The 12,671-nt window shown below is 62.5% G+C and overlaps 5 protein-coding genes across 5 annotated transcripts; all 5 read left to right on the top strand.

The window, feature by feature from the left end:
- LINJ_15_1300 (conserved hypothetical protein) lies at window positions 1–18 on the top strand (the record flags this gene model as incomplete). The annotated part of the gene is made up of 1 exon (XM_001464417.2): window positions 1–18. A coding segment is annotated over one exon (18 nt), but the record flags the coding sequence as incomplete, so codon positions are not given.
- A 1,709-nt stretch (window positions 19–1,727) lies between these two features.
- On the top strand, window positions 1,728–3,362 carry LINJ_15_1290 (conserved hypothetical protein; the record flags this gene model as incomplete). Its single annotated transcript, XM_001464416.1, has 1 exon — window positions 1,728–3,362. The coding sequence occupies one exon, from the start codon at window positions 1,728–1,730 to the stop codon at window positions 3,360–3,362; it is 1,635 nt and encodes a 544-aa protein (XP_001464453.1).
- Window positions 3,363–5,351: 1,989 nt separating this feature from the next.
- On the top strand, window positions 5,352–6,575 carry LINJ_15_1280 (conserved hypothetical protein; the record flags this gene model as incomplete). Its single annotated transcript, XM_001464415.1, has 1 exon — window positions 5,352–6,575. The coding sequence occupies one exon, from the start codon at window positions 5,352–5,354 to the stop codon at window positions 6,573–6,575; it is 1,224 nt and encodes a 407-aa protein (XP_001464452.1).
- Window positions 6,576–9,686: 3,111 nt separating this feature from the next.
- LINJ_15_1270 (conserved hypothetical protein) lies at window positions 9,687–10,202 on the top strand (the record flags this gene model as incomplete). Its single annotated transcript, XM_001464414.1, has 1 exon — window positions 9,687–10,202. One exon carries the CDS (start codon window positions 9,687–9,689, stop codon window positions 10,200–10,202), a length of 516 nt encoding a protein of 171 aa, XP_001464451.1.
- A 671-nt stretch (window positions 10,203–10,873) lies between these two features.
- Window positions 10,874–12,349, top strand: LINJ_15_1260 (putative nucleoside transporter 1; the record flags this gene model as incomplete). The annotated part of the gene is made up of 1 exon (XM_001464413.2): window positions 10,874–12,349. The coding sequence occupies one exon, from the start codon at window positions 10,874–10,876 to the stop codon at window positions 12,347–12,349; it is 1,476 nt and encodes a 491-aa protein (XP_001464450.2).
- Between the last annotated feature and the right edge of the window lie 322 nt (window positions 12,350–12,671).

The following is a 12,671-nucleotide window of genomic DNA, read 5'->3' as shown; positions in this document are numbered from 1 at the left end:
CCCCGCTTGAGCGCGTGAGTCTTCGCGAACTGCAACGCATCCGCCAGGAGCGTGAGGACGAGGCTGCCCAGCAGCGCCAGCTACACGAGCTCGAGCAGCGGCGAAAGCTCGAGCAGCGGAAGCGGCGGGAGCGGCAGGTGCTGGAGGCATCCAAGACGATCCAGCGAGTTGGTCGCGGCTGTCGGTGGCGGCGCTGGCTGCGTGAGCGGGAGCTGAAGGTGAGGCAGCGCGCCGGCCATCACCAGGTAGCGTTGCTGTCGTGCTCCTCCGTGAAGGGGATCCACAGTGTGCAGCTCCTCAGCTCCGACGGCCAAGGCACGCAGCCGGTGATGTCGTCGGAGGATGAGCGGTATCTCCAGTTGGCCGGTGGGGAGGCGGTGGCGTCGCGCATGATATTGCGCCTGCGGGCAACGCACCCGCAGTGGTTCGGGATCGCCACGGACCCCACGAGTGCGCAGTACATCGTGTCGCACTGCACTCCCGCTCAGCTGGCCACGGTCCCCACAATAGAAGCCTTTGTGGCGGCCTTCGCCAGCCGCGCCGAGGTCTACAACCGGTACCGTCACACCTGCGCCAAGAGTCTTCAGCTGGCGTGGCGGCTGCACCGGGAAAAGCTGCACGGCCGCCGCATGGTTTCCGCAAGCGAATCATAACCGGCCGGCTCTCCAAGATGTATTCAGGCGCGTGTCTGTGGTGCAGCAAAAGGGGGAGGGGAGGGAGGCGGGGGGCGACGGTGCTCGTAGCAGTGGTGGCCGCTGTCTCATTGCCCAACCCAAACCCCGTCCTGCCCTGCCCTGTCTTGTCCTCCTTATCGGCGTCATTCGTGCGGTTTCCTGTCATTTCTGTTTCGCGTGTACCTTCCTTCTGTCTGATGTACAGTACCGATTCGAGCAGGATGGAGCTGTGACTGGTGCGCTGACGGTCTCACCGTCGTTCTGCACTTGGTAGGTGCGCCGCTGCCGCCGAGGTCTGCGCACTCTTATCCACCCACCCCACACTTCCGTCTGCCTTCAAATGCGCTCTAGGCCTCATCCTCTTCATGTAGGTGGTTGTGCACCAGCCCGACGTACACCCAATGGACGCATACGTACCTGTGGGCACGGAAACACGGCCTCCCGCTTCTGTCTTCCCACCACCACCATCACTACGCACACCCACCCACAGACACACACGCACACACAGTGCGCAGACGAGATACGGCGTTACAGCCGTCCACCCTACACAGTGCAAGCGCTGTGGAAACGTTTTCTCGACGAGAGGGAGCGATGGGAAGGGCAGAGCGTCGTTCCTTGCTGGCCTCCCCTTCCCATCCTTCCTCCTAGCGTGGGGCGACATCTTGTCGTGCCTGGTGGTTGGCGCCCGTAAGCTCCGCCGCCGCCAACACCTCCGCTACCTTGCATCGCGGTCACCAACCTTCCTCCCTCTCTAACCCCCACCCACTGCCGCCGGTGTGCATATGTGCATGGTCTGTCTGTTTGTCCGTGCCGATGCACGTTACCGGTTGCTTGCTTGCTTGCCCTCCCTCTGTGTGCACTGCCCTGCTGTGCCATCCCTCAGTAACCAACATATCACCTCGGAAGGAGGGAGGAGGCGCACGCATACGCCCTCCCTACAAGGCAAAGGACCCCATCAGGCCCCCGCCCCCTGCACCCCCACCCCGCTGGCAGGGCGGGCTCGATCTCTCTCTCGCTATTTGCTTGGTTTTCCTCCCGTCCTGCAGTGTGCAGATGCCCTTGCCGTCGTCACTGCTGAGATTGTCGCCCATTCGCCGCGCCGCCGTCGCCGTGATGACGCGGGCGTTGCGGGCCACCTCCACCAGCATGTCCTCCAGGACACGCGTCACGATGGCCAGCGCCGCGGGTGACAACGGCACGAACGTCCTGCGGCCTCCATACCCGACTGAGGGCGGCAGTGTTCCCGTATACTCGATGATGCACGGGCAGATCGACAAGCGCAACTGGGTGTTTCGCAACCCGCAGTGGTGCGAGCTGTGCAACGAGCCGGTTTCCCGTTGGTTAGATCATCAGGGTCGCAAGGACCACGCATTGTTGGATCTGCACTACTCGCAGCTGGCCGAGTGGCCGCGTCGATGGAACCCCGAGGCGGTGCTGTCGACGTTCATGGAGCACCTCGGAATCGACAGCGTGGAGCCGTACCACGCTCTCTTCTCCAAGCTGGACAGCGAGGGCCGCACAGAGCTGTATGCGATGCTCGTCAAACTGGAAGAGGCTGGTATGGTGCACTTCGGCAGCAGCCGCGACACCTACCTCAGCCGCATGGTCGGTGGGATGCGCGGGTTCGACCATCAAGGCGCGCTGGTGCTGCACGAGTGCCTGATGGGCCCCTTTCTGCGACTCTTTCCAAACGGCCTCATACAAGATTACTCGAACCTCCTCGACTTTATTTCCTGCGGCTACAATATGGAGACGGTGTACGACATGTGCGGTATGTACACGCTGGACAAGGTGGCACTGCGGGAGCGTTACGGACCGAGCTCGCCCGCCGCGATGGGGCTGGGCGGCGTCGCGACATGCTCCTCCGCGTCGCGCGGCTACGAAAACGACCTGCTTGCGTCCTTGTCGACGACCTCATCGTCGTCGTCGTCGTCCGCCGCCTCCGACAGCGCGGCCGACGCTGCGAGCGCCCCAGGTGGCGGCAGCGGTGCCAAGACCCGGCTCGCGCAGCTGCAAGCCGCACGGGCCGCGAAGTTGCAGGAGAAGTCAGAGGAGGAAGCCTTCTCGCGCAAGACGGCATTCGTGCGTCAGCTCCTCGGGCAGCTGCGGTGGCTGCTGATGCCAGAGCAGGAGCACCCGGCCGGTTTCACGTTCCCGCCGCACATCATCACCCTGGGCGAGCTGTGCCTGAAGGGGCTGGTGGTCGCCATTATTGAGGCGCGCCTCTGCGAGTACATGGTACGCGCCGAGCCTGTCTGGGTTTCCTTCGGCCTCGAGCGGCGGAAGCTCAAGCAGAGCGCGATCGCGAATGCCGGCGACGTGGTGCCGCAGCCGGTGCAGTACTCGTACCGCCCCATGGCCCGCGACCTGCGCGACCTGTATTCCACCCAACCAAGCGCGCTGGATGCAATGGTGCAGGCGGGCCTACTGAAGAAGAAGCTACCAACGCTGAAGGCGTTTGGGAAGCACGAGGCATCATCGGCGCATGCGAAACCAGTGAAAGGAGGGGCGCCAGCGGCGGACAGCTCACGTGAAAGCCCCTCATCAGCATCTGCACACCCTGCTGCGAGCAGGCCACTGCAACCGATCATTATTGGCAAGCCACCCCAGCGAAAGGAAGCGCAAGACCAAGAGATGGTGCGTCGAGGCGGTGAGAGGCGCGGCGCGGCAGAGGCGGGTGGAGGGTAGGGGCGGTGTCACAGCACCGCGAATACAATGTCGTCTCCCTCCTCGCGCCCCCCCTTCTCCCCCTCTCTCTGCTTACACCGCCTCTCCGAACGAATGCGTAGCTCGTGTTTCACCGCCGCATCGTCGACGCTCCGCCTCCCGCTACTCGCCTCCCCTTCTCGCACTGACGGGCGATGGGCAATGGTGCTGTTTTGTCCTCTGTCAACTCCCCACGCCGTCCTCCGACACGCACCCGCCGCCCTCCCCCATTCTCTGGCCCTTGACGTGTCTTCATGCGCCAGCCAACGACGTGGTCACGGTGCCGGCGTGCAGAGAGGAGGTGGGTGCATGCAGGTGTGCACAACTAAGCCGCACGCATCGACGAGCATGGCAAAGAGATGGAAGACGTGGGCCGCCGTGAGGGCGTCTGCCGTTCTCCTCCGACGCACACCCGCCTGCCCTCTTTGCCCATCTGCGTCTCGCTCCTCCGCCCGTGGCGTGCGCTCCGCGGCCTTCTCCCGTGTGACGACATTCTCTCACCCAACGCGCGAGCCTCTCCACTCCACTTCCCTGGCGCGCGCTTCTCCCTCGTGAATGGGCACTGCGACCCCTTCGTTGCTTGAACTTGTGCGTATGTGTGTGCTGGTTTCAGGACAGCTGCGGCGCTCCGCCCTCTATCTCTGCCGTCTCTCGCTCTTCTCATCCTCCCTCCCTCTGGCTCTCTGGCTGCCCCCTCCGCCCCCTCCTGGTCCCTCAACTGCGCCGTGCCACAGCGCACCACGCTCGCCGGTGGGCGCAGCATCCGTCTGCTGCGCATGAAGCACCGATAGGGACCTCACTCCCCCTCCCCTCTCGTTGGCTTCGCCGCTCTCTCTCTGTCTTTCCGTGTGCACGCGCGTGTATGCACACCTGTGGGCAAGTGCCACGGGTGAAGGATAACACGCAGACACACACAGGGCACGAAAGTCGGGTGTGGTCATCAACGTCGCACACGCGGAGCGCTACTAGCACGGGGAGTCTGTGGTGATAACAATGCTGGTGCCTCAGCATAGGCCGCAAGCGACTCGGAGAGCACCGCGAAGCCGAATGGCATCGGCGCGCCGGAGATGCACTCGGTGATGACCAATGACCACAACACCTCTGGCAACCGCGATGCAGCGAGCCGGGCTGGAAGTCGGCAAAGGTGACAGCATCCGGCACGACAAACACGAAGATAGCGATAGCACTCCGGGCGGCGCCTAACGCCAAGCGCTGCTGGGGTAGGAAGGAGGGAGGCGAGGTGCGGGGTGTGAGAGGGGGGTTTCCACACACACACACACACAGGCCGGCGTGGCACCAGCATACGCCGGCGTCACCCGAGGCTCTCTCTTCTCTCGACAGCATTCCACCGCCTCCCATGGCGAGCGCCGCGCAGCAACAACGAAAGGGAGTCACGCTAGAGACGCAAGCGTATGAGCGCACGCTGAGACGTAGCCGTCCTCTTGGAGGAGCGAGGCGGACAGACTCTATGTGCGCTCGTGTGTGTGTGTGTGTGTATCTGTGTCTGTGTCTGTATCCGTCCGTGTATTCGGGGTACTCTTTGTGCAACAGTACGGGGACGGGAGCGGGGGCGGTGCGTGTGCCTTCTTCCGTGTCTCTCCAGCCTTCTTCCTTGCTTGTATGTGGTGCTGCACACGGGTGTCTGTGCCCCTCCCCCATCACCATCACCATCACCACAACAACCAGCAGCCAAGAAGGGGGCCTTCGCTCGGGTGTGCTGCTGCACGCGCCCCCATGGCCGCCGTCACCCCTCACAACACCTACAGCGAGAAGGGCACGGAGACACACGAGCAGAGGGAGGCGCGTACGGGCTCCACCCCCTTCTCTCACGCTTCGTCTTCTCCATCACACATGCACAACGGATCTCCTTCCGCCTCTGCACACTGCGCGTTTGCCAGCCTCTCTGAAGTGGCGCGCTCCTCCGACCGTCGTTCTCTCCCACGCCTCCCTCATCATCGCAGCGCAGTACCGATGCTACGGCGCACCGGCGTCTCGCGCTGCTTCGGCAAAGTGCTCTACGGGCCCTCGTCGACTCTCCCCAGCGACTTCTTCCGCTGCTGCACGGCGCACTTCGGCGTGCACCTACACGAGGAGACCTTCATCGGCACTCGCTCGTCGCAGCACCGCGGACTGTTCCTCTCCCGATCGCGCACCACCCCGCTGCCGGCCAACAAGCCGCTCGCCACTATCCCTCTCTCCACACTCTTGACCGTGTCGAAGATCTCGACCAAGCCGAATGTTTTGCCGCACGTCACGCTGGCGAAGGTGCACGACGCCATCGCAGATGACGAGTTTCGCATAATGGCCCCGCAGTTCTACCTGGGGCTGCAGATGAGCGCCATTATCGCTGCGATACCGGACATCACGCGCGCACACTCAGCCGTGGAGGTGAGCGAAATGACGGACCTGCTGCGCGCCGGCGTCACGCCGTATGCCCGCATGCTGGACGACGAAGACTTCAACGAGGAGTTCGTGTTCGGCATGTATGGCATGGCCCTCGACTCGTGGCAGCGCGCGAGCTACGAAGAGATGACCAAGAAGTACCATCTCGCCCTTACAGCCATACACGAGGCCATCAACCCACCCTTCAAGCTTGAGCAATTCCAACGCATCACGCGGCTGGTGCTGGCGAGGGTCGAGCATGTGCCACCGGCCGACTACTACAGCGGGCGCCTCTTTCTCCGGCGACTGCGGCGTCGGTGGCGACGGCTGAGGAAGATGCCGGAGCCGGCAGAGGTGGCCCTGGTGCCGTACTTGGACCTCGTGAATCACAGTAACCGCCCAAACTGCACCACTCGCATCGGCCCCTCCTCCGTTCTCGGTGGTGAGGGCGCCATCACCCTCGTCACGCTGCGCGAAGTGCTGCCCGGGGAGGAGTTGTGCCGTCACTACAACTTTGCGCTGAGCCGGGCGAGCGCGCTCTTCCGCTACGGCTTCTTGCCCTTCGACCTCATCTCCATCGTTGAGCACGATGCCGTCGACGAGCACGTCATGAAGTCGCGGGACATGTTCCGGGCGGAGTCGGAGGAGCAGCTGGAACAGCGGCGGCGGGAGGCCGAGGAGGTGGCGCGGCTGGAGAAGTTGTTCCAAGATGCGAAGCAGAGCCACGGCCGCAGCGGCGCAGCTGCCAGCACACCGCCTGGCAGGCAGCCCGATCCCAACCTGAGCGATCGTGTCTCGCGACGCGAGGAGTAGCGCGCTGCTTTGCAGGTTCCTCCCCAGCCCCAATCCCCCCCCCGGTTCTCTCGTGGCTGATGATGCAGGCAGATGTGTCTGTCTGCCTGGTAGGTCTCTGTATGTACACGTGAGGCGGGGGGTGCCGAGCTCGTATGCATCGTTTCCCGCAGACGCGTCGCCACGCGCGATCATCACGAAAGGTGGTATAGTTTGCAGCGATTCTCGGAGACACGTGCGCGATGCGCTGTCCTCACAAAGGGCCTGCACCCCCCCCACCACCACCACCATCACCACATAAACACACACGCATAGACATCCGACGGCGCATGGTTTCAACCGCGTGTTGTAGATCGATGCGTGAATGGCTGCTTGACTGAAACCAAGGAGAACAGTGTTTAAAGTGCGCAAACCAGGCCGCCTAGCGTCTCTCCGACCCCCTCTCCTCTGCACCCCCGCTGCGATGGAGCTGGGCGGACCGCTGTTGGTGCCTGGAAAAGCGATGATTCGTAGGGCGAGGCCTTTCCTCCTCGACGGAGGGGGTGATGCACGGTCCCCGCGTATGCGTGTGTGTGTGTGTGTGTGTGTGTGTGTGTGTGTGTGTGTGTGTGCGACAACGTCCAGCGGGCAGTCAAACAAGTCGATTTTGATCCGAGGGCCACCGCTGGTAGCGCGCGCAGCTGGGTTATCACGAGCGAAAGGAAGACACTAGAAGCCATCCTGGCAAGGCGTCGTCGCACCTATGGGTGTGGCCCCGTCCCCCTCCCCCATCACCGAATATGATCGGCCACCAAAGAGACGCCAAGTACCGTAGTGAGCTTGTGAAGTGGTGCTGGCACTCGCCTGGTGCTGTGGAGAACCGGTTCCGGTGTAGCATGGCCCGCCCCCCCCTCCGCCGTAGCGTAAACATGTCGTCTGTGTGCTGCCTTGCCTCAGGAGCTGCAGCTTCCCGGATCCAGGTGGAAGCATCGACTATAGACAGTCTTAGCACCTCGAAAGGGGTGAGGGTCCTGGAGTACCGCAGTCGCCGTGTTGCGTGGCTGTCGAGGATGACGGTGAAGATCCCAAGGCCTGGACAGCACGTTGACTTCGTATCATCGTCTTTGAGCCGCAAGGTACGCCTGCCCCGTCATGCTGCCAGCGCAAGTGCGCTGGCTAAGCGACATGTGAAGGCGGTCTCGACGCTTGATCTGCACCCCCCCCGCCGGTTTCCTGGCTGCTTTAAGCCTATGCGCATGAGGAGGTGCGGCGTTGCCCTCTACGGCCACCATGCGCCCCTCACGTCCCGCATGAGCGAACAAAACGCGCGCTTCTCTTCTCCTTTCGACGCGGTGGCGGTGCCTGCGAGGTATGCACCCACGCGCTGGTGTAGCGGTATCAGGAGCCACCGTAGCAGCTGTTGACACCCTCTGCCTGAGCGGCCTGAAGCCTTGTGGTTGGTTCTCCGTAGCGTTGCCCATACGCCGGCCAGCTGCGCGCGTGCGGTTCTTTCGGGCCGTGAACGACCGGAGCGCTGCCGCACGTCGCTGGCGCAACGCCGCCTTGTAGCCGGTCGCCTGTCCTTGGCTACGGTTGAGGACTCTTGGTGTCGGCAGGACAGGTCTGTGCCGGCGCTGTGCCGAAGAGACCTGCGGTCATGATGACGCTCGTACCACCTCGCTACGAATATTGTCGATGATGCAGCACATGTACGCGTGCTACGAGCTCTTTGCGCGCTGGCGCATGTCTCTCCGTGGCCACAATCCGCTGAAGACACCCACGCCTTGAAAAGCGTGCGGATTCAGGAGAAGGCGGAGCGGCAGTGCCGCCGGAGACTCGTAGCAGCGACCCGCCTGCCACAGCACACGCGGGCAGGCCATCCAGACAGCCATTTCGTGCTGAGGCAGGTCCCAGAATCGGCGAACGCGAGCACCGTGCGCACGCGGTGCCAAGCACAGCCAGCATGGTGTGTCACATCCAGACAAGACTTGCAGCCGTCAGAAGCACGCGAGCGATCGCCGAGCGAGGCGCGGCATGTGCAGCACCTCCTCCAGACTCCACTGTAGAGAGTCACCGCACCACCTTGTGGAGTGCCGCGGCTTGAGGCGGCTAAGGGTGAAGCACGGCATACGCAGGCAGGATGTGCAGGATCTCCGAGGGCCCTGGCCTGTAGCTGGCCTACCTCCCCCCTGAACTCGTCCGGCATGCACCTAGGCCACCACCCCCTGTTATCCGCACAGCCGACGCTACCGCCTCCGACCTCGAGCAGGACCGTGGATGCGGCCCGCATAGATCAAGGCGTGCAGCGCACCCGAGTGTCCGTCTGGCGCCGATGGCGCAGCGTGCGTGCGAAGAAGGAACAAGGAAGAACACGAAGAGCCCGCTCGACGCATGGCCCCGGTTCGTCGGCAAGACGGCTCGCCCGAGACAACGCAGGATGTAGCCGCGGTGCAACAGATGCAGGGGTGGGTGCGCTGTAGTTGTAGTTGTGTGTGTGTGTGTGTTGGCTTGTTGCGTGGTGGTCGAACGGGCAAGTTGGAGAAAGCAACGAGGCTCCATCTGGAGGCACCCAGCGATCCACTGGTCTCTGGTGTGCAAAATCCGGTGAAGCTGTGGCATCCGGTCACCGTGCTTGGCAGGGACGCGATGCCGGGGAGAGAGGCGGGACCATCGAGTTGATGATTTGCAGTGTGCGCAGGTGTGGCAAGACGCCAGCCGGCCCCAGCGGAGCAGCACCCCCTCTCCTCATGAAGATGTATGTACGTCTAGTAGGCCTTCCCGGAGGGAGAAGCACGTTGCTCTGTCCTCGCAGCGGGAACGGTGCCCGCCTTCGCACCGTGCGTGTGTGTGTGTGTGTGTGTGTGTGTGTGTGTCGGCCTCTCACGTTTCAGGTTCTCTCTCGCTCGCTCACACCTTCTCCTTGGCGCACCTGCGCCCGGTTCTCCGTCCTCGCGCTTTTTTCACCGCGCCGCCAATCGCCTTTCCGACGAGGGCGACGCAGCGACTCCAAACACGCGCACGCATATTCGTTTCTTGGTTGCGCTCACACACACACACCTTCCGATTCGCCACAACACTCTTGAAGGAAAATACTCAGCCATCGCCGCTGCGCCCCACCTAAAGCGCGGCCCAAGCGAGACAGAGGCGAAACGGATGGAGCCGTCAGTGAAGGAGAGCGTCTCGCGCATCCCGCTGCTGAAGACGAAGGCGGGCCCACGTGATGGTGACAAGTGGACGGCGCGACTCAAGGAGGAGTACGCTTCTCTAATCACCTATGTGGAGCACAACAAGGCGAGCGACTCGCACTGGTTTCACTTAGAGAGCAACCCGCAAGGGACACGCTGGTACGGCACCTGCTGGACCTACTACAAGAACGAAAAGTACGAGTTCGAGATGAACTTCGACATCCCGGTCACGTACCCGCAGGCACCGCCGGAAATTGCGCTGCCGGAGCTGGAGGGCAAGACGGTGAAGATGTACAGGGGCGGCAAGATCTGCATGACGACGCACTTCTTCCCCTTGTGGGCACGCAATGTGCCGTACTTTGGGATCAGCCACGTCCTCGCTCTCGGACTTGGGCCGTGGCTGTCGATTGAGGTGCCCGCGATTGTTGAAGAAGGGTATCTGAAGCCCGCCAGCGCAGCAACGGTGCCCACGACTGCTGAGTAGAGCGTAACGGATGTGAGGCTCTGCAAAGGAGAACACAGTGAGAGAAACCGGCCGGGGAGCAGCAGCCCTGCAGCGCACTCGCCGTACCAAAAGTGAACGAGAAGGCATCTGCTTTCGCACCTCGACGTCTGTGAAGGACGGCGGGGCCGCATAGGATTGGGCGATTTCGTGCCGTTTCGTCGGTCTTGTCCTCACGTCAGACTTTACTCCAACAAGCACCAACGCGCGCATTCACGGGGGCCTGTGTGATGGCGCGCGAGTAAGGCGCGGGCGCTTACATCGACGCGGTAAGCAAGCAACAGGAAATGAGGCTGCGCAAAGTGGTTTGTGCGTGCTCCTCGGCCATGTGCCTGCGCTGACGTCGGCTTTTTGTCTCTCTTCTCCCCATTCTCCGACCCTCCCTCTCTCTCCCCCCCCCACACACACATGCCCCATCTGCTTCCTCGTGGGCGTTTTTCGCTTGGACTGTCCTACCATCCCTCCCCACCGCCACCCCAACCATTGCATCGTCCCTTCACCGCTCCACTTCTGCAGTCGTCGCGCCTCCAGAACTCTAACTTCGATCCTCGATCCATACACAGCTCTGCGTTACTGCCGCACACATCTCTCGTCCCCATCCCCTCACCGTCCACAAGGCCCCTTCGCTGCTCTCCGCGCACCATTCCGCCCAGATGGACACCGCACCCGATCATCGCGAGCCCCAGGAGCAGGGCGAGAGTCGCAAGTGGTATGAAATGACTGCAAGCGAGTTCTACGTGTACGTCGTCGCGTTCATGTGCGGCGTGTCCATGATGATGCCCGTCAATGCCGTCTTCTCCGCGCCTGCATACATTATGACGTACTACCGCTACGCCATGCAGGACCCGGAAGCGGTTCCGCTGTACACAAACTTCTGGAGCAACGTCATGACCTACTACAACCTCATCGGTATCGTGACGAGCCTGATCATGGAGCCGCTGACGCTGCTCAGCTGGTTCCGCCGCATCCCGATGAAGGTGCGTCTGCTTGGCGGCCTGGTCATCCTGATCGTCGAGATCATCGTGCTTATGGTGGTGCCTGCGCGCGGCACGAGCGAGGCCGGTGCCGTGGCGACGATCTGCTGCACCGGCTTCATTGGCGGCTTCGGCAAGAGCATCTTCGAGTCCACGACGTACGGCATGTTCGGTGCCTTCCCCTCGAGCTTCACGTCCACCATGATGGGTGGCGTCGGCATGTCTGGTGTGCTGACATCGCTGCTGCAGATCATCGTGAAGGCTGCGCTGCCCGACTCCTACGAGGGCGTGAAGAAGCAGTCGAAGATCTACTACGGCCTGGACGTGGGTATCCAGGGCATGACCTTCGTTGCGCTGATCCTGCTCCGCTTCAACAGCTTCGCCCAGAACTACTTCGGTGACCTCGGTGCTGTGAAGAGCAAGGTGGACGCCGGCAAGCTATCGGCGGAGGCGCTCTGCCACACCGACGAGCACCCGACTCATGACAAGGAGGGTCGCAACTCTTCTTCGGGCAAGGAGGTGCCGGCCCTGGGTGAGGTGCAGACGGCCGCCGCCAAGTCGGAGGGCCCGGATGCGGTGGAAGAGAGCTCATGGCCGCACGAGGTGGAGGGCCCGACGAGTAACGAGATCCTCGTGGCCACCGCCATCTTCAGCACGCTGCGCCGTGTCAAGTGGATGTTCGTCGCCTGTGCCTTTAATTTTCTCATCACGCTGTTCCTCTTCCCCGGCATCGCTGTCGGCATGTTTCCGGACTCGAAGTGGTTCTCGACGATCGCCGTGTTCATCTTCAACGTGTTCGATGTGCTGGGCCGCTTCTCGCCGTCGCTGAAGCTCATGTGGCCGCGGTCGTACAAGCAGCGCTGGATCATCGTAGCGGCGTCCTTTGCGCGCGTCATCTTTGTGCCGCTGCTGCTGCTGCACTCGTACCACTACATCCCGGGCGAGGCGTACGGCTACGTGATGGAGGTCATCTTCGGCTTCTCGAACGGCTACGTGGGCTCGATGGCGCTGGTGCTTGGCCCGCAGTCGAAGGGCATCGACAACGACGGCAAGCGCTTCGTTGCCGGTACTCTGATGGGCATCTCCATCCTCGTCGGTGGCACGATCGGCACCGTGCTCAGCATCATGACGCAGACCATCCGCGCGACTTACTAAAGGTAGCAGGCAGCACGTAAAGAGGGGGCGGACGACCAGCGGGGGCAATGCAGACTTGAGTTGACATCAGCGTGCATATGCGTGTAGCTGGCGATGTTCGCAAATGTGAGTGCGCGTTGGCGGCGACGGCTGCTCCATCCCTTCCCCCCCCAAAAAAAAGGAAGGGAACCAAAGAGAAGGTGTTTCGTCCACACAATCCTTTTCCCTAAATTTTGGTCTGTTCCCCAAAAAAGTTCGCCTTTCTATTCCTTTTTGGCCGCCCCCAAAGGGAGGGCCTCTCGCCTCTCAAATATTCCCTTAAACCCCCCAAAGGCCCTCCTCC

The sequence above is a fragment of the Leishmania infantum genome, chromosome 15 (genome assembly GCF_000002875.2).
Source record: "Leishmania infantum JPCM5 genome chromosome 15".
In the NCBI taxonomy this organism is placed as follows: domain Eukaryota; phylum Euglenozoa; class Kinetoplastea; order Trypanosomatida; family Trypanosomatidae; genus Leishmania; species Leishmania infantum.
The sequence above is the reverse complement of the archived record's forward strand: the minus strand, read 5'-3'. Positions and strand labels throughout refer to the sequence as shown.